Source organism: Octopus sinensis, linkage group LG17 (genome assembly GCF_006345805.1).
Source record: "Octopus sinensis linkage group LG17, ASM634580v1, whole genome shotgun sequence".
Lineage (NCBI taxonomy): Eukaryota > Metazoa > Mollusca > Cephalopoda > Octopoda > Octopodidae > Octopus > Octopus sinensis.
In genome coordinates this window covers 32,551,921-32,579,068 of record NC_043013.1, presented here as the reverse complement: position 1 = coordinate 32,579,068, position 27,148 = coordinate 32,551,921, and the positions used below count along the sequence as shown (strand labels likewise).

Genomic DNA, 27,148 nt, shown 5'->3' with positions numbered 1-27,148 from the left:
ATTACATTTATTTCTTAAGTTGGAGTTAATTTGAGAAGCTCGAGCGTTTATTCCAGCCACAAATAACACTGGGAATTCCTGCCATTATACAGGGGATCGCTACTTATTTATAGGCTCTGCCATAGAATATTTTATATTATTCTCCTTGAATCTATAAATAAATTTGCTTAATGACGTGACACTTTCTTTTCTTTTACATTTAGAGGAAGTGCGATTATGGATTCTGAATTTGAATTTTGTATCACAAGCGCCCATGTAATAACATACTTTTCCATGTGTTATTACAGAACATCTATAAACTGTAGTTTTCCTTAGATATTGGTTATCCAAGAGTCGGTAAACGACGACTTGTCATCAGCTGCCGTTGTGCAGCTGATGCATAACACCTACGCACAAAAACGGTCTGTGACCAGTTCCTTTACGCAAGAATACAAAAACCGAATCGCAATCCTAAGAGGAAAAGTGATAATGTTAATGATGTTCCTTTGGAAACAAACAATTGCGGCTTCTGCTATTAGGCAATGGATGCTTCCGATTGGCTAAAATTCCGTAACTTCAAATGGTTGTAACTTTTTTTTTTACTATAAATTTCTATAGAAAATGAATGTGATTTTCATGATCTGCTAGCAAAACTGCGAGTGTAGAAAAATTGAAAAAATTCTGGTGTTTGGAAAAAATTTTTGAAACATCCGATAATTTTATCAAAGCGAGCGACACAATGAAGCTCCGCCTGGAAACTAAGGCGGAATTTTATTGGTGTTTTCTTACTATTTACATTAGGATCTGCGATTATTTTCTTACTATTTACATTAGGATCTGCGATTATTTTCTTACTATTTACTACAGAACGACAATATTTTCTCTACCCTCATGCTTCTAAAATTACTTTCGCTTAAAGTACAAAGCCTATTTTTACAGGAAGGATAAATTGTTTATAATCAGTTACTGTAAAGGCGGCGAGCTGGCAGAAAAGTTAGCACGCCGGGCGAAATGCTTAGCAATGTTCTGAGTTCAAATTCCGCCGAGGTCGACTTTGCCTTTCATCCTATCGGATATAATCGTTTGTCTGTCCTTGTTTGTCCCCCTCTGTGTGTAGCCCGTTGTGGGCAGTAAAGAAATAAGAATCGTTAGTACGCTGGGCAAAAAAAATCTTAGCGGCATTTCGCCCGTCTTTAAGTTTTGAGTTCAAATTCCGCCGAGGTCGACTTCGCCTTTCATCCTTTCGGGATCGATAAAATAAATACCAGTTGAGCACTAGGGTCAATATAATCGACTTACCTTACCCCCCAAAATTGCTGGCTTTGTGCCAAAATTTGAAATCTCTAATCAGCTACTGTATATTAATCACGGCTCCAACTCCCTTTCCCAAGATTAACGAAATACAAAGGTCACATCACACCACCTCGCTTGAAGGAGTGTAGAAGCCAAAGATAACAGAAATTAATCTGAAGCAAGTCTCCCCTCTCTCTTTTTCTTTCTCTTTCCACCGTCTCACTCTCTCTTAGCTTATTAGTCTCGAAAGGTATGCTAAAGTATTGCTCCTCCTCCTTACCTGTAAAACATACCTACCTACAGCGGGAACAGAAATATTTTTGTTAGACAATAGTGCATATTTTTTTGTGTGTCACTATTTACCTATTTCCAATGCATATATATATATTTATTTTATTTCGAATCGTATTTAAATTCAAATCTCAATGCTAAAACAAAAAGCAAAAATTTAATCAATGAATCGGTGATACTTATAGGCCAAACATAATTGTGGGACATTACTTAAAAAAACACCGTTCCCTGTCTTGTAAATGTTAAGGTCAGATTTGTTGTAAGTTTTCTCCTCTGTAGCTGTTCACGTAGACTCTTTGCCAAAGTTCTTTCGTAACATCAATATAACCTTTCCCTGACACAACAACACTGTCTAGAGGAGAAAGCTGTGATACAACCTAACACGTGATTAAATAACCTTTTTTTAGTTTCGGCAATCCTCTCTGATTTCTAACGGTGCCACGGAAAATTTGTTCCTCTTGCACAGGATTCTTGAATAGCATCCGTGCGTTAGCTGAATAATTCTTAAAAATACAATGTGACACTTAATAACCAACATTAAGTAGTAATGTTATTGAAAACAATTTTAGGTGTGGGTGGATGAGGGTGTTATCTGTCTGAGTTCTGTTTCAGTATATTTCATTTATATAACATAATATTCTTATTAAAATACAATACAAAGCGTGGTGGTTGACATAATCGTTGAAATATCGGATAAAAATGCCTTGAGGTATTTAGTTAACGGTTTGTTCTTTACGTTCCGAATTTGAATCCTGTGTATGTCAACTTCGTTTTTTTTATACTTTTGAGTGTTGATAAATAGTAAGATCGATTTCATTGACTATACCCCCCCCCATTTTCACCTCCTAACATGTGGTCTTGTAACGATGTTAGAAATCAAAAACATACATGAAAATAATTTGAACACTAACAAAAGTTAGTCACTTGTATTTTGTATTTATAATTTTTATTTACCCCTGATTAAAGATCAGTTCCCGAAAAACCACTTCTCTGTTGCTTTAGCTAAACATTCCATATCAAAACACGACCTTTCCTTGTCTCCTGTTTTTACTATAAGCAAAAGTATTTCAGCCGCAATGATCCTGCTTTTTAGGGATACCTAAGACAAGGTCTACATTATACAGTAAGGTGGTCGATTGGCTGAATCGTTAGAACATCGGCCTCGCAGTAATTGTTCCGATTCTGTGTACTCTGAGTTCAAATGCCGCCAAGGTCAAGTTTATTATTCACCCTTCCGGACTCAATAACTAAAGAATCGAACCAGGTACTTAAATGCTAGCATAGAATGCATTATTCTGCCTCAGAATTGGCTGCGCTGTGAGAAGGTCGTAGAAACCAATAATAATATTCCCTGTCTCTGAGATATTAGAAGGTTGAGTGAGGGTCTTGCAACCTTTTTTCATCGAGCATGCTATTTTTGTTTTTAGTTAGAGAAATTACCTGATGCATCCATCCAGCTGATTAGAGATTTCAAATTCTGGCACAAAGTCAGTAATTTTGGGGGTAAGGTAAGTCGATTATATTGACCCTAGTACTCAACTGGTATTTATTTTATCGACTACGAAAGGATGAAAGGTGAGGTCGACCTCGGTGGAATTTGAACTCAAAACTTAAAGACGGGCGAAATGCCGCTTAGACGAATAAGTTTGAAACTCAATGAATTTGGCTACTGTTTCCCCCTTTCATTACTAAAATAGTGCATGGGATGCTTACATTGGATCCAACTCTGTCATATATTTCGTCCCTGAGAGTATTTGAAGCGTCCCAATAAAACAAACGAATTCGAGTCAACAAGGGATTCATTCCATGGTTGTTTGACCTTCAACAATAAAAATCTTCTTCAAATCATACTCTATAATTTTACAAAAATAAATAAAAAGAAAGAAAGGGAGGACATTTGAGATGTCCCGTAAAAATTTTAAAAACAGGATGGCCTCAGGTGGAACCTCTTTTATCGCAGAACTATTCGATCCGGGTTAACTATTCTAGGGTTAGTTAAAACCAAATATATTAATCAATTATCCCATTGCTTACAGTGAAGAAATGTACCTCTCTTCCATTCATGTTTACAGCTTTGTGGAGCTGGCCGAAGGAGCAGTTGTGTTTTTTTTTTTACTTTAATTTGAAGAAAAGTAGTGCCTAAAAGTTTTTTCAGGCCCTCCCAAATTATGGATATCGATGCCAAACCTGACTACAAGTAAGAAAAACGAAGTGCTGAGGATGCTTGCAATAGGATCAAACCCTCTTGAGCAGGGTACCCAACTACCCTATGGCAGACCAGTACCGGGCAGCACAGAAAGAATAGATATTTAAATTTTATCTTTATTTTACTGACTACCGTAGTCTGCAGTGTGTTTTTGCATTTATATGTATTATATTTGTTATAATTAAATTATATATTATGTACTTTATCGTGTTTTGTTATGCGCATGATCCCCCCCCGGGTCCGTGGTGTGAAAAAGGTCGGGGACCGCTATTCTACAGGCATCCAACAATCAGGTGATGGTGACATCGTTTACTTGTTTCACTCCAGATCCACTCTGATAGAGCTGGCCTATAATTAAAGGTATCTCCCGCCCACTACTAGGTCGTCTTTGTAGTTGTATATAGAACTATATTATTTACTGTCTTTTCCTTTTAAGATGGTAGGATGTAATTTTAGACAGATTTTGTAGCTAATTCTAGCAGATAGGGTCACATGGTGGGTATTCAGTCTATCATTTGAAATGTTTTAATCGAACTCAGAAAGCGTAAATGTCTTTCGAACTCTAGAACCTAATTTAAAGTAACTTGAAAGTATAATTAATAAAAGAAAAGAAAACAAAAGAAATTTAATATTTCTGTATTGTTTAAATATTTATATTAATTCTTGAAGAAAATATTTAAATATTTAGAGCAATTCATTAAATAGTTAAAATATTAAAAGCAATAAACACATCGTAACTCCATCAATTAATTCAAAATATTTAATTCTGCAATATATTTAAGGAGGACATATAATGCAGATGCTAATTAATTTCTTTCTACAAATATTTCACGAATGATATAGAACATTTATAAATCAATTACTCTTTAGGTTAAACAATCACTGTTTCATATTTTAATATGAATTTTTTGTTGGTAACCTCACTCACCCGGAAAATAAATAACCCATGTGTTGTCTCCCTTGCAGTATAATTGCATCTGACAGTTCCCCTGGAAATTTCAGTCGTATTTTGAAACTGTTAAGAGAAATAAGAGCGTTGTAGTTCGCTTGAAGCATTGTAGTACAGAAGTTGAAAATGAATGAAATGAGAAATAAGGAAAGCTTCGAACAATGCAGAAAGTTTTTAAAAAACCCTTTAGGAAAGACTTCCTTTGTACCCTCCCGTAAATTTCTTAAAAAATATTACACATGGTGGAAAATTGTTTTCCTACCATGTCTTATTATAATAATGAGGAGAAAATCATAAAAATTAAGAATCTCTGTTAACAAAAAAATTCATTTCTGTATTATATGTATTCATGTCCCAATTTGCCAAACATTAAATATAACACTGCATGACACTGCATCCTTTAAGGCCCTCATGCTTTCCGAAATCTGTCGAAACTACACCTGAGTATATAAATACAGTTTAGATGAGTTGTAGTGCACCTGAGCACTGTACACAATGTTTTTATTATTATTATTATTATTATGATATATAATATTATGAAATTACTGTATACAGTGCTCAGGTGCACCACAACTTGTCAAAAGTGCGTATAAAGTATATGCAATAATGTACAAATGTCTGGAAAGTGAAGTGTATGAGTCAGATACATGCTTGCGTGTGTATGGGGGGGGGAGAAAAATCAGGTGTAGTGTTGGCGAATCTCAGGAAGCATGGAAGTTTTGAAGGATGCAGTGCACCGACAACTAACAACTGTTTGTTCCATGCTTCAGCAACTCTTAGTGTAAAAATATGTTTCCGAAAGTCATGAGAGCTGTGCTGTTTTCTGACTTTGTAAGCATGTCCATGGGTGTTAGACAGGTGGAGTTTGAAAAGGTGCTCAGAGTTATTGTTAGTAAGGCCTAAATTGCTCCACTCTATGAAATTTGCCTAACCTTAGTATATGAATATACATAATACAGAAATAAAGTTTCTTTTAATAGAAATTATTAATTTTTATTATTATAAGACATGGTAGGAAAACAGTTTTCCACTATGTGTTATATTTAAAAAAAATTTTTTACATAGGTGCAGGAGTGGCTGTGTGGTAAGTAGCTTGCTTACCAACCACATGGTTCTGGGTTCATTCCCATTGCGTGGCACCTTGGGCAAGTGTCTTCTACTATAGCCCCGGGCCAACCAAAGCCTTGTGAGTGGATTTGGCAGACGGAAACTGAAAGAAGCCTGTCGTATATGTATGTGTCTGTATATGTTTGTATGTCTGTGTTTGTCCCCCCAACATCGCTTGACAATCGATTGTGGTGTGTTTACGTCCCCGTTACTTAGCAGTTTGGCAAAAGAGACTGATAGAATAAGTAGTAGGCTTCCAAATAATAAGTCCTGGGGTCGATTTGCTCGACTAAAGGCGGTGCTCCAGCATGGCCACAGTCAAATGACCGAAACTAGTAAAAGAGTAAAGAGTAGAGGGATACAAAAGGAAGTCTTTCCAACCTTTATATTTCAGGTGCAAAATACCTTTCTTGAATGGAATACAAAGAAATATGTATTTACATAGATTTTCTTATTTTGGTGTTTGAGTCAGCAGCAGCAGTAACTCTCTCACTGTAGGTATAAGTCTAAAATAATAAAACCTATGTAAAAATGCATTTATTTGACTGTATTCTTCTGAAGTTAGGTCTTTGTGACTGAAATATAAAGGTTTTTAAATCTTTCTGCATTGTTAGAAGCCCTCCCTATTTCACTTTCCATCCATTTTCTATAAAGTAAAAGTTTATAAATTTCCTTTGAAATTTAATTTTGTTTGAAAAATTAAATTTTTTTTGGATGCAGTAAAAGTCTGCATAGTTTATGGTGAATCTGCTCACTTAGGAAATATTTCTGAAAGCCATTTTTTTTTCTTGAGCCCTTGAACTCATAAAGCTGGTTTCTCAAGTTCTTTTGTTTTCTTTTCTTTTATTAATTATACTTTCAAGTTACTTTAAATTAGGTTCTAGAGTTCGAAAGACATTTACGCTTTCTGAGTTCGATTAAAACATTTCAAATGATAGACTGAACACCCACCATGTGACCCTATCTGCTAGAATTAGCTGCAAAATCTGTCTAAAATTACATTCTACCATCTTAAAAGGAAAAGACAGTAGATAATATAGTTAGCGACCAAGATCACATTGTACCCCTGGACATATCACTGAACAGAATGCTGATCTGTTCAAGACCAGCAATTTTTGAGGGAAGTGGAAAGTCGATCACAAAGAGGGCAAAGCGGACCTTGCCAGGGTCAGGGTTTGAATATAAAATGTAAATAGTCAGAAGAAATGTCACTAAGCTTGTGCATACAATTCCACCAGTTTGGTACCTTTCTCTTTAAACACAAAGTTGAGCTCACTAGCCACTGAATTTGGATATCAGAGCAAATACTGCAAGCAATTTTCTATCCAAAGCACCAACTCACATCATCTGAAAGCTATAGTCCTTGTTATACACTTGTCATTTTATCCATTTTAATAGTTGTTGAATTTTTCAATTTATGTCAAAGAGTAAATAATCTTAATTATGGAGTGAAGTCAATAACATAAGCTAGTTATAATATTACTCTGCTGTTGTAAAGTTTTAACAAATCTTAACATACTGTATTCCATCCTTATTTCTATATCAGAGAAAAAGTTCATATGGTTAGACTTGAACATGTTAACATGCAGTTTACCATCGTAAAAAAAAGTGAAAGTAAATTGCAATAAAAACAAAAGTGATGACTGTCTCTTACCCAGATGAACTTCAGTTGAATTAGAGGTAAAGTCAAATGGCTCTTCTCAAAAGGAACTGGCTTGTATAGTCTGAGTAAATTCACAGGAACAATGCCACTACATCATTGTTTCTTTCTCTACAGCTCATTAACCATGAAGAATTATTGTATTGCTCATATATAACTGTTATGGCTATCATATGTTGACATATAAGCCATGGAATTGCCTTCTCAGTAGTGTTCATTGCTGGTACATTGAAATCATGTACTTTAGTACCTATTTCTGAAATACTTAATTCACCACTAGAATTTACTATACCTGTTGGTACCTGTCAGCGTGACATAATGAAGGATTTCTTTATTTTCTTTTTATGAAATTTTGCTACATCACTATTGTCACTTCTGGTTATTATTGTCCAACTCATGCCAGCTTGGTAAATGGACATTAAATCTTGAGGACTGGTTCTGTCGTTAATTTTGAATTTTGATTCAACCTGCCAACTATTTGCTACATCAATGCTTTGTTAATCACTGTTTTTCTGTATCAGTAGAGGCTAAATTTGTTTAAGCATGTAGCTGATAATGGATATTTGCCATAAATGATATGCAAAGACACAGAAATCTAGATTTATCAATTCTACCACTCCTCTTGGATGCTTTTCACCTGTTTTGATAAATATATTTCTGTGCTTTTTAACACTATACACAGCACTGGATTAACCATTAAGCAAAATATGTGCTTAAGGCATCAAGAGAATGAGGGGGCACAACCGATATGGTAAATGGTTTATGGCACAAAAGAAATCTCTTTAAACTTGCTAAAATAATATTTGGTATGCCTTTGTTTCTGTTTAGTATAGATGCAGATGTGTTACCTAAGATTAATTTTGAGGATCTGATTGAAAACTTTGCAATTCAAAAACCTAGGAGGAAACTTTTCAAATATGAATAAACTGGAAGTATACAAAAATAAATATTATTTTTCCTCTTACTGTTTTGTTTCATTTTGAAAACTAAAAATTTATTTTAAGGTTTGTTATTGTTTATATTTTGAATTACATAATATTTTATGGGGGCACCAAAATCGATGGGTCTTAATTTGGCCCTGACTATACATCTATACAAGAAGCTTTCTCAGGATGAATACCACAGTTTTCTGGCTTTCTTTGGTATATCCACATTAAGTTAGATATGCAGAATCCTTTTCTGAACCAATATTGTATCTGTCACTCATGACTAAAGAGGTAAGTAGGTTTGAGATGTTCTTTAGTTCTACCTCACTGAAGACTTGACAACCTCTCTAGTACTGGGGTTATTAAAAAAATATACTCAGCACACCCAGTAAAGTGAATGGTAAATCAGTGGAGAAAGTGTAAAGTCATAAGGTTTCTTTAGTTCTGTCTTGCCAAGGACTTATCAACCTCTCTAGTGCTGGTGCCATGAGAAAATACAACCAGGGTATTCTGTAAAGTGGTTGGTAATAAGAAGAACATCTAGCCATGGAAACAAAGCCCAAAGTCCATATGCAAGCACATGTCAAGAGAACACCAGTGTCTACACAACCAACTGATGCCAACCTGAAAAGGGATGTTAACAGATATGGTGAATCAATTGGTAAGCAACTTTGCTTTGCCTTGTCTATTATTGTTATGTTTGGTTTTTTATTTCCTTGCTTCTTATTCATTTGAATAGGAAAATCCCATATCAAGTTTCTATTTTTGGTGGAGACTGAACTTATCAGGTGTTCTTGGTCCATATTTCAACCAATTGTTGTTCAGATGCATTTGTGTGGTGTCAAAAATTAATGGAAAATTCCATACAGTTTCATGCCAAATCATGGTTGTTATAAATCAAGTTGCATTGGAAATACAGACCAGAGGATTTGGAGAAGTTTTCTTAGTTAATCTGTAGGTTGCCACTCTGCCCTCAAGTTAAAAAGGTTTCTTCTCACCAAGCATGAAGGCATAAACATTTTCTCTTCTAACCAAGCATACATTCTCATACATTAGCTATTTCTGGTATTCAGCATAATAGCTTTTCGTAAAGTAACATTTGAAATGTCAATTTGTAAATAAACTTCTTTCAAAATTCCTATTTTGTTTTTCACACATTAACTTGTGTATGTTGAATTATGTAAAAATGTTAGAGAAAGAAACCTGGCTGTTTCTTGGTTTTTTGCAATACATACCACTACATACAGCTAAAGCAGAATTTTTTTATGGGCCCTTAAAATGCTGTCGGATCCCTTATTTACTATCTTATTATGTGAAACCCCCCCCCCAAAAAAAAATTTTATATGGACTCTCAGGGGCCATATGGACCCCGGTTGAGAACCCCTGATGTAGACCCTAACCTTCTTCAAAGTTCTCTTTCTTTTCAGATTTATTCCATGAGTGTGTTGCAATCAATGCTTCATTTGGCTACAAAATAGTCCATATAATTCAAAATATTGTATAAATACAAAAAATCCCTAAGTAGTTATGCTCTTCATCCGTTGCTCTTGTGGAAGATATATAAAATTGTATTTAGCAACAGAATTACAGCAACGAAAGGAAAATGTTTTATTTTTAGCTCCTGCTTTACAATTATGAAACACTAGCTTTTTGACCTGATTTCATTCGGGTCTATTCTCGAACCTCCACATTTAAAAAAAAAATGAAAAGTCTTTAAAAATAATGGGAAGTTTATTTAAGAATTGATTGAAAAATGGCAAGTAAGCAAATGGTTAATACAGTCTCTCAGAAAGCGATTACTCACATCCAACTTAATTTCGCAGTATCAGTGTCGTGACGTGAACGCACGAGTCGGGAGTTTGACTGGCAGAAGTAATCAGGTTGCACATGCCAGTCCTTTTGACACCACCCACTCCCGTTTTTCCAATCCTAAAAGACAAAATGCAAACTGAATGGTTTTGAGAAAAAGGGAGACAACAACAATATAATGTTGCCTCCCTTGTTTCTCCGTAAGAGTTTTTTTTTTTTTTTCTCATCTGTAGAACGATCAAATTATATAAAAGGCATAATGTGAAATGATCTTCTGTTGTTGTTGGTCGTTGTTTCACCTTTATATCTGTGTAATCCATCCATTACGGTTTTTGAAACGATTGGGCTATGAGTACCTGCTTGGCAAAACGAATACAAATGTATTTTAGTCAAGGAACAAATCTTTTACCCATTCCATCTATTTTATTAACACTATGTATATGTATGTATGTATGTATATATATATATATATATATATATATATATATTATATATATATATATATACTTGTGTGTGTTTGTGTCTGTCTAGCCTCACCCATACTTGACAACCGGTGTTGGTTTGTTTGAGAGAGAAAGGGGAATTAAAACGTCTGATGTCAAATAAGACAGCATCAAACCAGCAACACCAACCAAAACGACTGAGCCAGAACGGCTCATTTACTTAATAACTTAGTAAGATCTTTAAAGAGTCTGCATTTATAGTATGAAACCCGTAAGTGCTGATGCTGTTCTTAAAAAAAAGTGAATGTCTGGAGCAGGGGTTCTCAACTGGGGTTCATATAGCCCTTGAGGATCCAAATTAGATTTTTGGGGTTCCACGCAACAAAGTAGTAAATTGGTGATCCGTATTAGTATTTTAAGGGCCCCTGAAAATTTTTTTTGCTTTAGATGTATGTATTGGTATTTATTGCAAGAAACAGCCAGGTTTCTTTCTCTAACACTTTACATAGTTCAACCAACACAAGTTAATGTGTGAAAAACAAAATAGGAATTTTGAAAGAAGTTTCTATAAAACTAGTTTTTAAACCTTGAATGGCTATAGGGGTCCACCAGAATAAAATAGTAATCAAAGGGGTCCATAGATAAGAAAAATGGTTGAGAATCCTTGGTCTAAAGCAATGGACCTCAGGGTCCATATAAGATTCTGCTGTTAAAATTCATGTGGAATAAACTGGTTTTACTTCTGCAATACACCAATTATTATTATTATTATTATTATTATTATTATTATTATTATTATTATCATCATTATTATTATTATTATTATTATTATCATAAGGCACAGGAGTGGCTGTGTGGTAAGTAGCTTGCTTACTAACCACATGGTTCTGGGTACATTCCCATTGCATGGCACCTTGGGCAAGTGTCTTCTACTATAGCCTCAGGCCAACCAAAGCCTTGTGAGTGGATTTAGTAGACGGAAACTGAAAGAAGCCTGTCATATAAATATATATATACACGTATGTGTGTGTCTATGTTTGTGTGTCTGTGTTTGTCCCCCCAACATCACTTGACAACTGATGGTGGTGTGTTTACATCCCTGTCACTTAGCAGTTTGGCAAAAGAGACCCATAAAATAAGTACTAGGCTTCCAAAGAATAAGTCCTGGGGTCGATTTGCCCGACTATAGGCAGTGCTCCAGCATGGCTGCAGTCAAATGACTGAAACAAGTAAAAGAGATAAAAGAGATTATTATTATTATTCTATGTTTGACTTTTGCTTTATATTTGTACAAGTTGGCTCCAGGTCTCACCCAGAGACCTCAAGAGATAACAGGTTGAAAGTTCATGTTGTTATGCCTAGTGTGCCATATATTTGGGGTTTTTTTTTGGTGTTGTACTAGTGAATGTCCAAAAAAAAAAAAAAACGAAAATTATGTTTGTTTTAAACTCTGAGATTACATAGAAAGTATTTTGCATAGGATATGAGCAGTTCCCATGAGCACTATCTTTTGAATTTCTGCCATTTTGTGGTTTCCTGGTATCTAAGTTAGGTAGCAATCAGCCCCTTTCGCTATCATTCCCAGGGCACCTATGACAACAGGTATTGTTTTAGTTTTCAGGTTCCACATTTTGCTGATTTCTATTTCAAGATCTTTATATTTGCTCAGTTTTTGGTAGGTCTTGACAGATACGTTTATATCGATTGGGACAGTCATATCAATGAGGAGGCATGTTCTTTGTCTGAAGTCTTTCAATATGATGTCTGGCCTATTTGCATCTATCTTTCTGTCCGTTTGAATAGGGAAGTTCCAGAGGAGCGAGATGTGGTCATTTTCAAGCACTGGAGGTGGTTTGTGTTCCCACCAGTTTTTTTCATGGGGCAAATCCAGGTTTTTGCAGATTACCCAGTGAATATATTGTGCAGCTCTATCATGCCTGTTGAGATACTCTGTAGGTGCTAGAAGACTGCACTTGGAGACAACATGATCAATGGCTTCATTTTGTTGTTGACATACATGACATGTTGGGCTACTGCCATTCTTTAATATGTTGGCCTGGTAGTTTCTTGTTGGTAGGCATTGATCTTGAGCTGCTATGATAAACCCTTCTGTTTCAGATTTTAAGCCAGAGGCCATTAGCCATTGATGGGTCAAGGCTTTGTCAACATCTGCATTATTCGCTCTCTTTGGGTATTTATTATTATTATTATTATTATTATTATTATTATTATTATATTATTATTTTAATAAAATTCTTTATAACATGTAATTCTAAGAATAGAATAAAATATTTTAAATCTTGAATGACTATGGGGATTGATTTGAATTAAATAGGTATCAAAATTAGGACAAAAAATGGTTGAGAAGCACAGGGTTTGAGGAGTCTTGGTAAACACAACACATGCAGTCAGCCCATAGGAATGCAATGAATTTGATGACAATTCTGATCATCATCATCATCATCACCATTTAACGTCCACTCTTCCATGTTTGCGTGGATCTGATGGAATTTGATTCAAGTAGATTTTCTACAGGCAGGTGCCTTTCCTGTCATCAACCCTCACCTGTTTCCAAATAAGGCAATATTTTTTCCATGCCCAGGCATGTTTTTTTCTGCAGAAGACTGGAAACAGACAACCTTGTTTGCACTGAAGATGATGCTCATTCACAGCCAGTGCGATGTCTAATTAAGGCTACAAGCAAGCACACACACACACACACACAAAATCTCTCTCACATATGCATATATACATGCACATATATACATATACATATACAAGTACACATACATCATACATATATATGCAAACATGCATAAGCATGTCCGCCCGCATAGCTCAGTCGGTAGAGCATCAGACTTTTATAGGTCAACCTTAGAAGTAATCTGAGGGTCGCGGGTTCGAATCCCTCTGCGGGCGTGTGATCTTTCAAACGGCGATGCATCAGCATGGCTGCAGCTCTGAGCTGAAACTAAAAAAAAAAAAAAGCATGTTTTTTAATCTATCTATCTGTCTGTCTGTCTATATGTCCATCCGTCCCTCTGTCTATCCGTCCGTCTGTCCATCCATCCATCCGTCCCTCCGTCTATCCGTCCATCCGTCTGTCCATCCATCCATCTGCCTCTGTGTGTGTGTGTGTGTGTGTGTTTATCTATGCCTTTGTATTTGTCCTCCTATCATTGGCACTGATTTGTTTACACCCACGTAACTTAACGGTTCGGCATAAGTGACCGATAGAATAAGTAACAGGCTTTAAAAAACAATTCGGTCGACTAAAAAAAAACCCTTTCAAAACGGTGCCCCAGCATGGTCGCAATCAGATAGATAGATAGATAGATAGGTTGATAGGTAAGTAGGTAGGTAGGTAGATAGATAGATATATTGATAGATAGATGGATAGATAGATAGATAGATAGATAAATAGATAGATAGATAGATAGATAGATAGATAGATGGATATATAGATAGATAGATAGATAGATTGATAGATAGATAGATCGACAAATAGATCGAATGGATGGATGGATGGATGGATAGAATTATTGCACTTTCGAAACTGACCGTTGCTATGACCACATATTATTTACGAAACAATATTTTTCAAGGTTGTAAGCGATATTTATTGTACGTTTTGTTGTCTCCAGTTTTATGTAGTCTTTTGGTGGTAATAAAGATTGAAACTTAACTATAATTAACAAAAATAAAACCAGAAAAATTGTTTTCGTTAGAATGTTATACATAGTGGATCTTTTTGAAAAGATCCTACATAGTTATTGCTTATTATTCTAGAGAGGAAAGTAACAATTATTTTAAAATATAATATGACTTAATATAATATAATATAATATAATATAATACAATATAATAAATACAATATCATATGATAAATATAATATAATATTGTAATAATAAATAATAATATAATTATAGTAAAATATTATATAATTGTTGAATTAAGGCCCGCTTATGCACTTGAAAAATATCGACATATACTTTAATTTCAATCTTTTAATAATGTTTGTTGCTCCGAAGCCACAAGAGCAAATAAATTACATGACATTACAAAACAAGGCAGGCAAAAATCGATAATTTCAAAATTTGTGATTGTAAAGCCGGGTAGAAACTGGTTTATGTGTAAAAAGGAGCGCTTGGAATGGAGGTAAGTCTGTTGGTTACTAACCACAACAGTTTGTTGTTTGTTACCGCAACTACTAATACTACTGCTACTACTATTACTGTTTCTTTTTTTTTTTTTATTTAAAGTAGAGACCTTAGCTACAGCAGTTCCACAAGCATTATTAATGTTGTTAATAATAATAATGATAGTATCAGTTAGTGCGAGCACACACACCTATTGAACAAGTTAAAACATATCCCTTCTTTGTTCCCATCACGAATATAGAAACGAGTAGTGTGGGGTAAATACGATAATATAGTTGCTACGTGAATTTTGCTTTTCTTAAGAACGAATCGCAAGCAGACATGCATGATATATTTTCAAATTAATACATAGATCTATTTATTTTCCAACAACTCTATCGCACTGCTTATTTTCTAGCAACTATCTCTATTGTAATTCAACAAAAATCCTGAAATTTGGAAACTTTTTTTTTTTTTAATTAGGACGCCTGTGTTTCTGGTTTATTTGTTAGAAATGTCTCCAAACTTTCTACGTTATTATCATCAACACACCACCACCACACCAAGAACAATGCCATCGCTCCATCATTACACTACTTGTAAACCCTCTCCAGTTCACCCTATTTCAATTATCTGAACATTTTGGATAATGATTGACTCTCTAATGGTATGTTTGATAATTTATTAATTTCTTATAAAAAGCAAAACGAATGAAAACAAAATATTCCGTAAAGCATTTAAAAAAACAAAAACCCAAAAATTAACAAGAACTTAAATCCTGTTATACATCGGTTCATTGAGAATTGGATTAAGTTTGTTTATGTATAAATATTCATAGCAACAAAGCCTCTTCGATAATTCCAGGCTTGAAAACAAAATTATTTCCGCCTTTTGTCTTTTTCTTCTTTGCTTCCGAAGTTACGAAGAAAACTTTGTTTTTTTTCGCACGAATATGGAACATTCAGATTTCCGTAATTCTGGACAAATCCTTCTGCCGTTCCATTAAAATAAAGTTATCAGTGATATATACTGAAGAGGCGATTTAGTTGATCTAAATCTCGTCTTTTCTTTAATCTGTTCGTCTTGTACCGAATCCAACGAAAACAAGACAAATAAGTGGAAAGTTAATGTTTACATCTTAACTGGCGCTGTATTGTGTCTACGAAACTACGATGCTCGGATTCGTTCGAACACAGGTTTTAATAATTTCTTTTCATTCATTTTTCGTTTATAACCCTTGACACAGCGTAGGCATGGAACTCATTTTAATCTGAAATCCATTTTGTTTCGAAAATCCTCGGCCTTTTGCCGAAATCCTTAATGCGCAACTTATGCCGCGTCAAAAAATCTATAAAATATTCGGGTTCCACATAAATTTGAAACATATTCTTTTATAATCCTATACGACTTATGTATTCACTCCAGCATGGCCGGAACCTATTAACAAAAGTAATATATTTGAAAAGATTGTTATTACTATCTTAATTTTACAAGATGCCATCTGTTAAAAGTGATCATGGTCAGCTAGCCATTCAAGTGGTTAGAGAATCTCGTGGTAGAACTTCTCATGGTAATCAAAAGACTTCAAAAAGTGCGCCTCAGGCACAAACCTGCAAAAGAATCCAAAAGCGAAAGGACATTCACATAAGGATACGGAACGATATTTGTTCCTGAGCAATGATAATGGACGTAACTTAGACCTTAGTTCAGTGTCATCCCTTTCTACAAAATCAGCTTTTGCAAGACTTGGTACTCAGTCAGTTGTAACACAGGTTGGCAGAAGTTTAACCAAAGTTCCAGGTACACTGACCAGTAAGTTTTCGTGTCATTCTCTGTGTAATGGTATGAGGAAGCAAGTTGTTGTTGAAAAACACAGTCCTCACAGAAAAACAGCTTCGAAACTGACTACGCCATCTTTCCCAAAGCCTGCTGATCTTGGTAGCTTGGAGAATTTCTCTGTGTTCAAAGAAAACATCCGTTCAGATAACAATCCAGAAATATCTGTACCATCAGTGCAACACAAACAACCAGAAATAATTACCGTTATCACAAAAGAGCCTGAAAGTTTTGAGCTACAATTGCAACATAATTTTGAAGAGGAAATGGTTCCTGCTTTGAATTCGGATCAGCTTGATAACCAGTTAACTGAGGAAGTGGAACCTGAATGTTGCTATAATAAAGAAGAGGAAAACACCGTTGATCCTCCAAACCAAATTCCTGAAAAAGTAATTGCAAATGCGTTAGATTTAGAAGTAATTAATTCGGATTTACCAAATGATATTTCTGCCAGTAAAACATCCCCTGTTGAAGAGAAAGCAGCTGTAGAGCAATTGGAAGATAAATCAGTTGGAGAAGATGAAATTCCTGCTGTCAGACAGAAAGAAAGCACAAATCCAGATAAGGAACCAGAGCAGAAGGATTGCTGTCCTTGTCGTGGAACTGCTTCCATGCAAAAAACACTCAGCACCGTTGCCGCGGCCACTGCCGCTGCGTTTTCAGCTCATCCTTTATTGGCGTCGCATAACAGATTAGAGGCTCAGTTGATGACTCTATTGGATAAGATGAATTCTTTAGAACAGCAGATATTTCTACAGAAACATGAAATGGAGAAGGAAGGAAAGCTCCAGAAGCTGGAGAGTCAACTTAGCCAAGTGACAAAGGATCGAATGAATTCTTTAGAACTTTTGCAAAAGCAGATGTTTGGTATGCAAACCAACTTTCTAAATGTCGCAAAAAGTTTTGAGAAAATGTTTGGTCATGTTCCTGACAATGTTCAACAAAAAATTGAAGAGAATGAAGAGAATATGGAACCATTACATTACAGATCTAAAAATGTGCAACATTCAAAAAATGATATTGAAATGTCTAAAGAATCTGATTCTTTAGAATCACTAGATTTTTCTATCAGTACAGATAAAGATGTAAGAAGTTTCCCTAAACCCCTTTTTGTAGCTCCTGAAGATAAACATGCTAAAAATCCAAAAAAGGAACATCATATTGAGAAGTCATCATCAAAAAGTGCATTGAGAGGTAATTCTAAAGATACATCTGCTCCTTCCATAAAACCCAAAGTAAATTCAAATAATCCTCTCAGCACAACCCGCAAGGCATCAAATGTAAAGACAAACATTGTGAATGGCAAGGAAAGCAAATCTACTTCCAAGCCAAACAAAACTGTGAGTTCGGTGAGTTCCACATCCAAATTCCAGAATTCTAGACCCAATAGAAACAAGAAATATCAATCGAATGTAGACGAAGAAAAACTTGTTATTAAAGAAATCAACAAATATATACAGAAACCAACATCTGTAACTGAGAAACAATCTGCTAAAGAGCTCCCTTTGAAATACTCTTATCTAAAAACTTTTACCTCTAATCCTTATTCTAAGGAACCGTATGCAGTCCGAGAAACTTCCAAAGCTAAACGCATTCCTAAGAAACAGTCTGTTCCTGCACCAGCAATTCTGAACACTAGTTATGTTATTTCTTCTTCTCCCGATTTACAGCACGATGAAAAGGAGTTTAATAAAATTCAAAATCAAAACGGTAATTCTAAGAAATGGTCTACTTCTTCACAGTCAGCAGCTCCTCTTGAGAAATATCTTCTAGACTCGCCTCTGAAGACTCAACTTTTCACATCAGATAAAATTTATGCCGACCTAAAACCAACTGCTCCTTCAGCTGAACTTGTTGCTGGGCAAGAAATTCTTCAACGTGCTCAGACTAGTCGGATGTTTCTGGAAGAAAACTTAAAGAATTTAGAACGAGATTACAAGAAGGATGCTGTTTATAATATTGTGGATAATCTTTATCAAAGCAGCCCAGTATCTCAAACTTACCAAATGAAACGAAAAGTTGACCAATGTATTGCCAAAATGCAGATAGATATTCAGAAAGAACTCTCAATGGAAGAAGCTACTTTCAATAAACTTTCTTGCTCAAATCCTGCCACCAAAGTGAATAAATTAGGGAAGAAAAAAGACTCTGAAGATTTAAGTGGTTCCAGACAGAAACAACCAAAAGTTATTGTTAAAACAAAGGAAAAAGCCCCTCAAAGTTCAAATAAAAACCTAAATGTCTTGTACCAAGACCAAGAATATCTTACGCAAGTATTTGGTAAAGCTACTTACCAAAATAAAAGAACTACTGTTCGGGAGCCTTACTTACACATCAGAAATAAACCACAGACAAAAGTAACTCAACCAAAAGCTATGGTGGATGTTAAAGGAATACAAAAAAAATCTACCAAAGTTCAAACAGTGGAAGAAGTAAAGAAAACTGTTGAAAAAGGTACTGGAATCGTGGCTGATGACAAAAAATATTTCTTTGCTAGCAAACCTAGCAATAATCCTAACTATTTACAGAATTCAAGTTTGGTACCAGGCCATTTAGGTTATATGGCTGTATCCTTAAGAGAGCCTAGAATGGACTCTGGGTTAACTCATGCTATTACAGTTAGGCCTGGTAGTTCTGTAGTTGTTGCTCCGCAGGACCAGCCTAAAGTTGTTTCTGCAGAAAATGTTGTCCTCTGTACTGTTCCTTTTGTAAATGAAGCAAAACCTGCAAAGAAAAAAACCGTATTGAGTAAGCAGGACTTACCATCTGTTGATATTGTTGGGAAACTGACCAAAGACAAGGTTGTAAAGAATGTGAATTTTACTACGGACAGTCAAGATAAAAATGTTCTGAATACATCTTTTGAGAAATTGGTTACGATTGCTGGAAGCACTGATAATGAAGAGGAAATACCCTGTGAGAGTTTAAGTGAATGTTCTGATATTGTTGAAGCAGAAAATGATGTTGAGGTAATTGTTGTCAAGTCTAAAACCAAAGAAACTCGTGAATCATTAGCTGATAATAATAACAACAATCGGGTGTTGCCACAACCGTTAGAAGTATTAACTGGCTTAACATCAGAACTAATGTTAACTAGAAACCATAAAATAGCGGCTACGTTAGCAACATCTCAAAGAATGCCTATTGATGCTGAATCAATTCAACAAGAAGAAGATTTAAATGAAATTATTCAGTTAGTGGAACAAGAAATTTTGTCACAGATAATCTCCAGCGACCAAGTAACTGCTAATTCTGCAGTTGATTATTTGAAGAAGAATTTTTCAGCAGAAAATAAAGGTGACAAAGAATGTATCCCTAAAGTAAAAGCTTCAGTCTCTGAGGATTCTTTGATAATGTCTGAACTAATTGAGGAAATTCTTGCTGATAAAGTTGGCACAATCTTAGCAAATGACTATGCTTTAAATGTATTGACTTCACACAAATCTCCAAAACCAGCTTCGCCTAATCAATTTGAAAAAGGTGAAATTTGTCAAACAAAACCAAACGAATCTTCCTCATTGAAACATGATGCAGTTTGTCAAACAAGTTTATTATTAAATGAGTTAGTTTTGAAAGACAAAAATTCACATTTTACTGATAAAACGCCCGAAAGTGCAGTTATTTCTCAGCCTCTGCAGCCTACTTCTGTCAAAGAATCAGTTCCTGTAGACACTGCCATTCCTCAGGAGTCTGAAACCATGATAAATCAAGATGGTAGCAACTCATTAATAAATGAAGCTGCAAGCTATTCCGCTAATGAAATCAATTCATTAAATTTAAACAAAAATTCTGTAGAACAAGAAAAGAAAACTGGTGCACAAGAAACTACAACTGGTGAAAATCCAGATGAAGTTCCAATGAAAATTTATAGTCCAAATTCTGCCAAAGATTCTAAGAAAGACGCAGCAAAAGACTTAACCGAAAATATAGTGCAGCCTATTAACACATCTGTAATAACCCGCTCTGATGATGGTGCGGTGCAAAATACAAATGCAGTCTCAATGCAAAGTTCGAAAAGTCCCGTACAACCGTTCAGTAGTTTTGTAATTCAACCATCAACAAGTAAAGTACAAGACACTAAAGCACCTGCAATGCAGCGCTGTATAAGTGTCGTGGCACAAGATGCTGTGAACGTTTTGGGTAGTGATACAAGACGGCAGTCTGCAGCAGAACGTGTCGAAGAGGTACAGAGGAGAAGAAGGGAAGCAACTCTTGCTAAATTGCGGATTGACAAAATGGAATCTATCTATATTCCGCCAGACACTCGTGTCCGGTCTCCTGTTAGACACGTTAAATTGGTCGAAATAACTTCGAAATCTTTGAACGAAACAAACACCGAAGAGAAAGATCAATTTATAACGCCATCATTACCGCCACAATTTCCTCCATCGCAATCACCACCGCAATTTCTACCATCACAGTCATCACCATCATCTCCACCACCAGAAACACCACCACCACCACCACAACAACAACAGCCAGCATCACAATCACTACTGCAACCTCTGAAACCTCACAAAACAACATCAACAACATCACAAACAACAGCATCATTGCAATTTTCATCTTCACACACAACGACCCCACCTCCGTCTTTTATTGCTCAGTTCCAAACTTCTGGGACAGGAAAAGGCCCCACCAGATCTCTCTTCTCACCTGAGGAATCTGATTCTTCTGAGAAAATAACTGGCGAACAAGTAAAAGAGCTTGGAGAAAATTTCACAATTGCTTCACTTGAAGGACTAAATTTGGCACCTAAATTTGATGCTGACAATGACAACGATGTAGAAGAAACTCTTGGAACAGACAATGAAGTTGCAACTGATTCTTCACCTTTATCTGACAAGGTGAGCAGTGAGTCACTGTCACCAGGGAGCAGCAGTAGCAATACTGCACTTGAGAGTCTCTCTGATGGCCAGTGGCTGCTGAGTCAGAGTGAAGGGCAAGCAGCACTATATACGGTCAATGATGGTGTCTACAAACGTATTCTTGCCGATGTCAGCAACCCCAGCACATTGAAGGACTCAAACGAGTTAACTCGCGAAGACACGGCTGATATCACTTACAGTGATGGAGAATTTGTTCTCCAGCAGCGAGTTCCACCTGAGAAAGATCCACTCTTACAACTCATTTTGAATATGAGGCAGACCACTTTGAATCCACCTCACATTCCTGAAATGATCCCAGGCAACACTGATGCTGATGCAGGGGGTCAAAGAAGTCCTGGAGAATGGGTATTGTCCAGTTCAGAAATTGGTCAAGCCACTTGCGAGACATCTTCTGATTATGTTGCAGCAGCCTCAACAAACGTGAAGCCTGACAATTCCAATAAAATGGCTAAAACAGTTTTACCTCAGCAATCTTCTTCTTCTAGACAATCGCATATATATTCTAGTGATAAAAACAAAACAAATTCTCGAGTGATCTTTGTTGGGTTGACCCCTGATGAAGATGCAACAGCTACAAAATCAGAATTAGGATTGGAAATACAACAGGACCAAACTCCTGTGGTACAAAATTTGTTGCAGAATGGGTTTTTTCAACCAAAAGCCCCTATCACAACTGTTGGTCACCCGTTGCCCTCACAACAGAGTTTTATGCAACCCACTGACCTGATGGGGTCCAAATCTGTTCGTTTCAGCCAATACACAGGAATTGATCCCGTTGTTTCTGACAATGCTTCATATAGTGAAAGCCAGCATGTTGATGCTTCTGTAGAGTCAGATGTCCATAATACTCTACTTGGTGATGGCGATGGCATAAAAGACGCTCAGAGTCTGCCACGACCTCCACTTATACCTCATAGAATACCGGTAACGATACCGAGTCCAGGAGAAATCTGGGATGATGAAGACATAGAAGAAATATCATTTCAGGATGGAATATGAGACACTTTTTTTTCACTGTTTCAGAATTTGTTTACCATTTTTTGATCAGAATGCTGCAGCACATTAACTGTTTGATAGGTTCAAACCTGACCATTACAGACAGATATTCATCTAAACCTCTCTGAGTTCAATAACATAACACTGCTTGCATCATTCTATACCTCTCCTGGTTCACAACTGAATGCTTAGCAGACAGAAAAGGTGTCTATCAAGATTCTGACAAATGCCTCAAAAACACCCCAAAAAACAACCCAATACCAATATCCACAATGGAAAACAGCCAGTTTCATTCACTTGACTAGCTATTAATGTGAAATAGCAAAAAGATCTAACTGCAAGTATTCTGTATTGCTGGATATATTTAAAAATTCTTTTATTATTATTATCATTATTAATATCATTATTATTATTTTGTGTGTTTATATCCATAAAATAAGTACCAGTTGAATATTGAGATTGATGTAATTGGCGTACACCTTCCCTTAAAATTGCTGATCTTGTACCAAATTTCAAGCCATTATTATTATTATTATTATTATTATTATTATTATTATTATTATTTAAGGCAGCGAACTAGCAGAATCGTTAGCACATTGGGCAAAATGCTTAGCGGTATTTTGTCAGCTGCTATATTGAGTTCAAATTCCGCCGAGGTCGACTTTGCCTTTCATCCTTTCGGAGTCGATAAATTGAGTACCAGTTGAAAACTGGGGTCAATGTAATCGACCCCCCCCCGCCCCAAAGTGGCTTCTCTTGCGGAAAAATTTGAAACCATTATTATTATTATTATTATTTGAGAAAAAAATAGTGCCTGTAACCTTTAATGGTTCTTCAAAACTGATGAGGTCGATGTGTTTGGTGTTTGATTTGAACATTTGTACATAAAAAGAAACTTCCTGGAGCAAGATTACAGTAATGGAAAACGGAAGACTGCTGTCCGTGATTGAACGATTATTAGAAGAAAAAAAACCTATGAATTGACAGAACTAGCAGAGCATTAGATTGGATGTCTTTGCAGTATTAAGCCTCTTTCATCTACCTTCTGAGTTCAAATCCTGCCAACATAAAAACTTTGCCTTTCATTTAACTGGAGTAAAAAAAAAAAAAACACTCCCCCCAAAAACTGTACAGGTAATATACTGAAGTGGATTTAACGGATTTTTTTCTTTCTTTTAACACCTTTTCACCTTTACAAAACATTGATATTTTGATATTAAGCTGTCCTGTGAATTCTTGAAAGCAATTTCTAATATTGGGAGAAATATTTAAAAACAAAGAAGGAAAAAAGAAAAATAAATGAAGAAAAAAACCCAAAAGACAAAACAAACAACAGATGAATCTCATACAAAATTAACTTTATTTAAAAGAACAAAAAAAAAAAAGCCAGCCAGAAAACTGCAAATGTTTTCTTTCTTTTTTTTTTTTTTTACTTTCTAATTTTATTTATGACTTTATCTGAAGAGTTGATTTCTTACAGAACCATTTTGCTGAGTTGCTCTGCTTCAATAACCATCTGTCTCTGTCTCTGATACTTTTAATGATACATGATCCAAACTTTTAAGTAATACTGCCTTTTGTTGGGACAGCATCTGTACTTCTGTTGAGGTAGCTAAGAAACAAAGGACATGAATTCTAAAAGACCAGCTTGTATCACTATTATTATTATCATTATTATTATTATTATTATTATTATTGAGTGAGAGAGCAGTGCATGCCATGAAAGTGACACTGGGGTAAAATATATCAAGCCCAGTATACCCATCATGACTACTTGAATGATAAGGGTACACCAGGCACATGCATCACAACCATATGTGCGCGACATGGTGATCTCATATCAAGATAAACAGCACATGATCTTGGAGGTGGGGCCCAGTAAGAATTCTCTTTTGGTCGAGTAACTCATCCCGCTCAAAAGGTCCCTGAATAAGGTTTGTTTAAGGCTGTTGAACGAAACACTCATGTTTCCAAGGGTGAATTATTCAAACCCCAAAGAATTCCTCTCAACACATGGTTATGATGCTCCCCCACTACTTCTGCTTGTGATCAGAGATACACATATCGTCAGCCACTAAGGGACATGCTCAACTGGTTAAGGTACTGAGCAGAATATTTGCTGTAGCCCATCTTTTATACCAAGACAAAACCATGTACATGATAACACTTCCAATCAGTTAAGATCAGAAGCCATGAGAGCCACTGCCTGGTACTGCATCAGGGCATTTATTATTATTATTATTATTATTATTATTATTATTAGTATTATTATTATTATTATTATTATTATTATCATTATTATTATTCCTTTATATCACATGAGAATCTTAGAATAAACCTTATAAACGATCAACCATCAACAACAGATAGCTGCACCCCACTCTTGTCTAACACAGTCAAGTAACACGTTTGAAATTCTGTATTTAGGACTATTATAATTATATATATTATAATTAGCTATAACTAGCTATAGTGTAAAGGGTTAATTTGGATTGCTTCCTTAACCCTCTCAGACCTGAGCCCCTGTGTCTAACTTTACCTTTTTGGGCTCCCGAGCAAAAAAAAAAAAAAAAAAAACCTAGATAGTTGCATCTGCAACTCAAAGAGTAACCCTTGCAGTAAATTAATGGACAGAATTGGCTGCCTATTCTTTTTCTTCATGTGTTGTTCATTACCACTTTACTGGGAATCTGGCAGAGATGACATTCAACTTATTCCTGCTACAGCAGGGATATGTGTGACAGGGTTAAAGCAAGCCATAAATGGTAGCCTGCCAAATACGTTTATTGTCTGTGTTATATAATGAGACAACTTGCTATTCGTAGCAGAGCTGATGTTTTAACCTGCAACGTTTAAAAACCTGTTCTGAAGGGTAATCTGTTAGTTAGATTACAGCACGTTTACATATATGGGTGTACACATATATTTATATGTAAATTTTACTTATCTGTGAAAGGTGATGTAATGTTGATTGTGTAACTAACAGAAATTATGAAACAGCTGTAAACTAATGGAATAAGCATTTATTCTCTCACTTCACTTCTCTTATCTAATTGCACTCTCTCTCTCTTATATATATATATATATATATATATATATATATATATATATATAAATATAAAACAACAAATCGATTTGTTCAGAGTATCACTTATACATGTTTTAACCCTTTAGTGTTCATATTATTCTGTTAAATGTAATACTTTTCCATCAAATTGTTTTGAATTACTCAAGCATTGTCTTAGAGCTTTGAGGTTTCAATGATGTGATTGCTTATTTTTCGAATGTCAATGTAGGTTAGGTGTGAGAGGTTAGATATGGCTAGTTCAAATATAAAACATGTAGAATATTTGGGCTGGATATGGCCGGTTTAAACACTAAAGGGTTAATAATGTGGTTTTTTTCAAATAACTTATTTTTGTATTGTTACAGAACTATCTATTTCATCAGGTGATATTCTGCTGGACATTTTCCTGGTGATACCTCACCAAATATTTTAGCCTAACTCTAATCAATCCACTCTGTTTCACTATATATATATATATAATATATATATATATATATGAAGGTTGGGCTTCGCCTTGGACTTAACTATGTTGGCTAAAAACAAGCCAAATAACACATACACAAACAAAACAAAGTAACATGTACTTACTCAAATGTGAATATATAATTGTATAGTTTTTAATATTGAGACGAAAGCCTGTCGGTTAAATTGTAAATAATATTGAAATTTAAAAGCACTGATCTGAGATAGGTTAGAACAGCTGAGCTGTCATATCTCAGACTGGTATTCTGTAATGTCTAGCAACATTATCTTGTTGAACAATTATATTAATATTTTTTCATTGATTTAAAAATTTTTCTATTTTACTGAAAACTTGGTTTGAACAATTCAACTTTTTATTGAATTGTTATCATTGTAAATTTTTTGCATCTTATATATATTTATTTCATATAATATACATGTATGATATTATCTTCTATATAAAAAGACCAAGTGACTTTTATTGTTTGTTGGTTTTCTGCTTTTGTGAAGTGTATACTTAATTTAATTTGTTTGATCTGGGTTGACCCTAGGGATAAACTACATTTATTGACTGTATTTATTTTCAGTAAGGATCAAAGTAATTTCAGTTAAAGTCAACAAGTTTATGGATGTGTCTCTGTGTAGGAAATTTCAATTATTTTGTGCTCTTTGCTTCAGCTTAAAGGGAACACCAGGCATGTTGAAGGGGGTTGGTGAGGTAATATAATTAACAGGTAATATAATTTAGAGGTGGCGAGCTGGCAGAAACGTTAGCGTGTCGGGCGAAATGCTTAGCGGTATTTCGTCTGTCGTTACATTGTGAGTTCAAATTCCGCCGAGGTCGACTTTGCCTTTCATCCTTTTGGGGTCGATAAATAAAGCACCATTTTTGCACTGGGGTTGATGTAATCGACTTAATCCCTTTGTTTGTCCCCTCTATGTTTAGCCCCTTGTGGGCAGTAAAGAAATAAATATAATTAACAGGCTTTAGGGGTTTGTGAGGTAAAATAATTAACATGCTAAAGGCTGCGAGTTGGCAGAAACTTTAGCATGCCGGGTGAAATGCTTAGTGGCATTTCCTCTGTCTCTACGTTC

The 27,148-nt window shown here is 35.4% G+C and overlaps 2 protein-coding genes and 1 non-coding gene across 6 annotated transcripts in view; all 3 read left to right on the top strand.

Annotated features, from left to right (window-relative positions):
- Positions 1–13,490: 13,490 nt before the first annotated feature.
- Trnak-uuu lies at positions 13,491–13,582 on the top strand. Its single transcript is given in 2 exon segments — positions 13,491–13,527; positions 13,547–13,582. It is a non-coding gene; the product is annotated as a tRNA-Lys (tRNA).
- A 1,059-nt stretch (positions 13,583–14,641) lies between these two features.
- The window catches only part of LOC115220903, a 64,246-nt gene continuing 51,739 nt past the window's right edge, over positions 14,642–27,148 (top strand). For 3 of the 4 annotated variants that reach the window (XM_036510482.1, XM_029791103.2, XM_036510481.1), the window contains exon 1: positions 14,642–14,822. The gene's annotated coding sequence lies outside the window, so the exon portion shown is untranslated. Of the gene's footprint in view, positions 14,823–15,286; positions 15,471–27,148 lie in introns of all 4 variants that reach the window. The other variant, XM_036510480.1, reaches the window with a different exon arrangement.
- On the top strand, positions 16,425–23,055 carry LOC118766772 (protein TALPID3-like). The gene is made up of 2 exons (XM_036510479.1): positions 16,425–21,068; positions 21,108–23,055. Exons 1-2 carry the CDS (start codon positions 16,648–16,650, stop codon positions 22,525–22,527), a joined length of 5,841 nt encoding a protein of 1,946 aa, XP_036366372.1. The 5' UTR covers positions 16,425–16,647; the 3' UTR covers positions 22,528–23,055.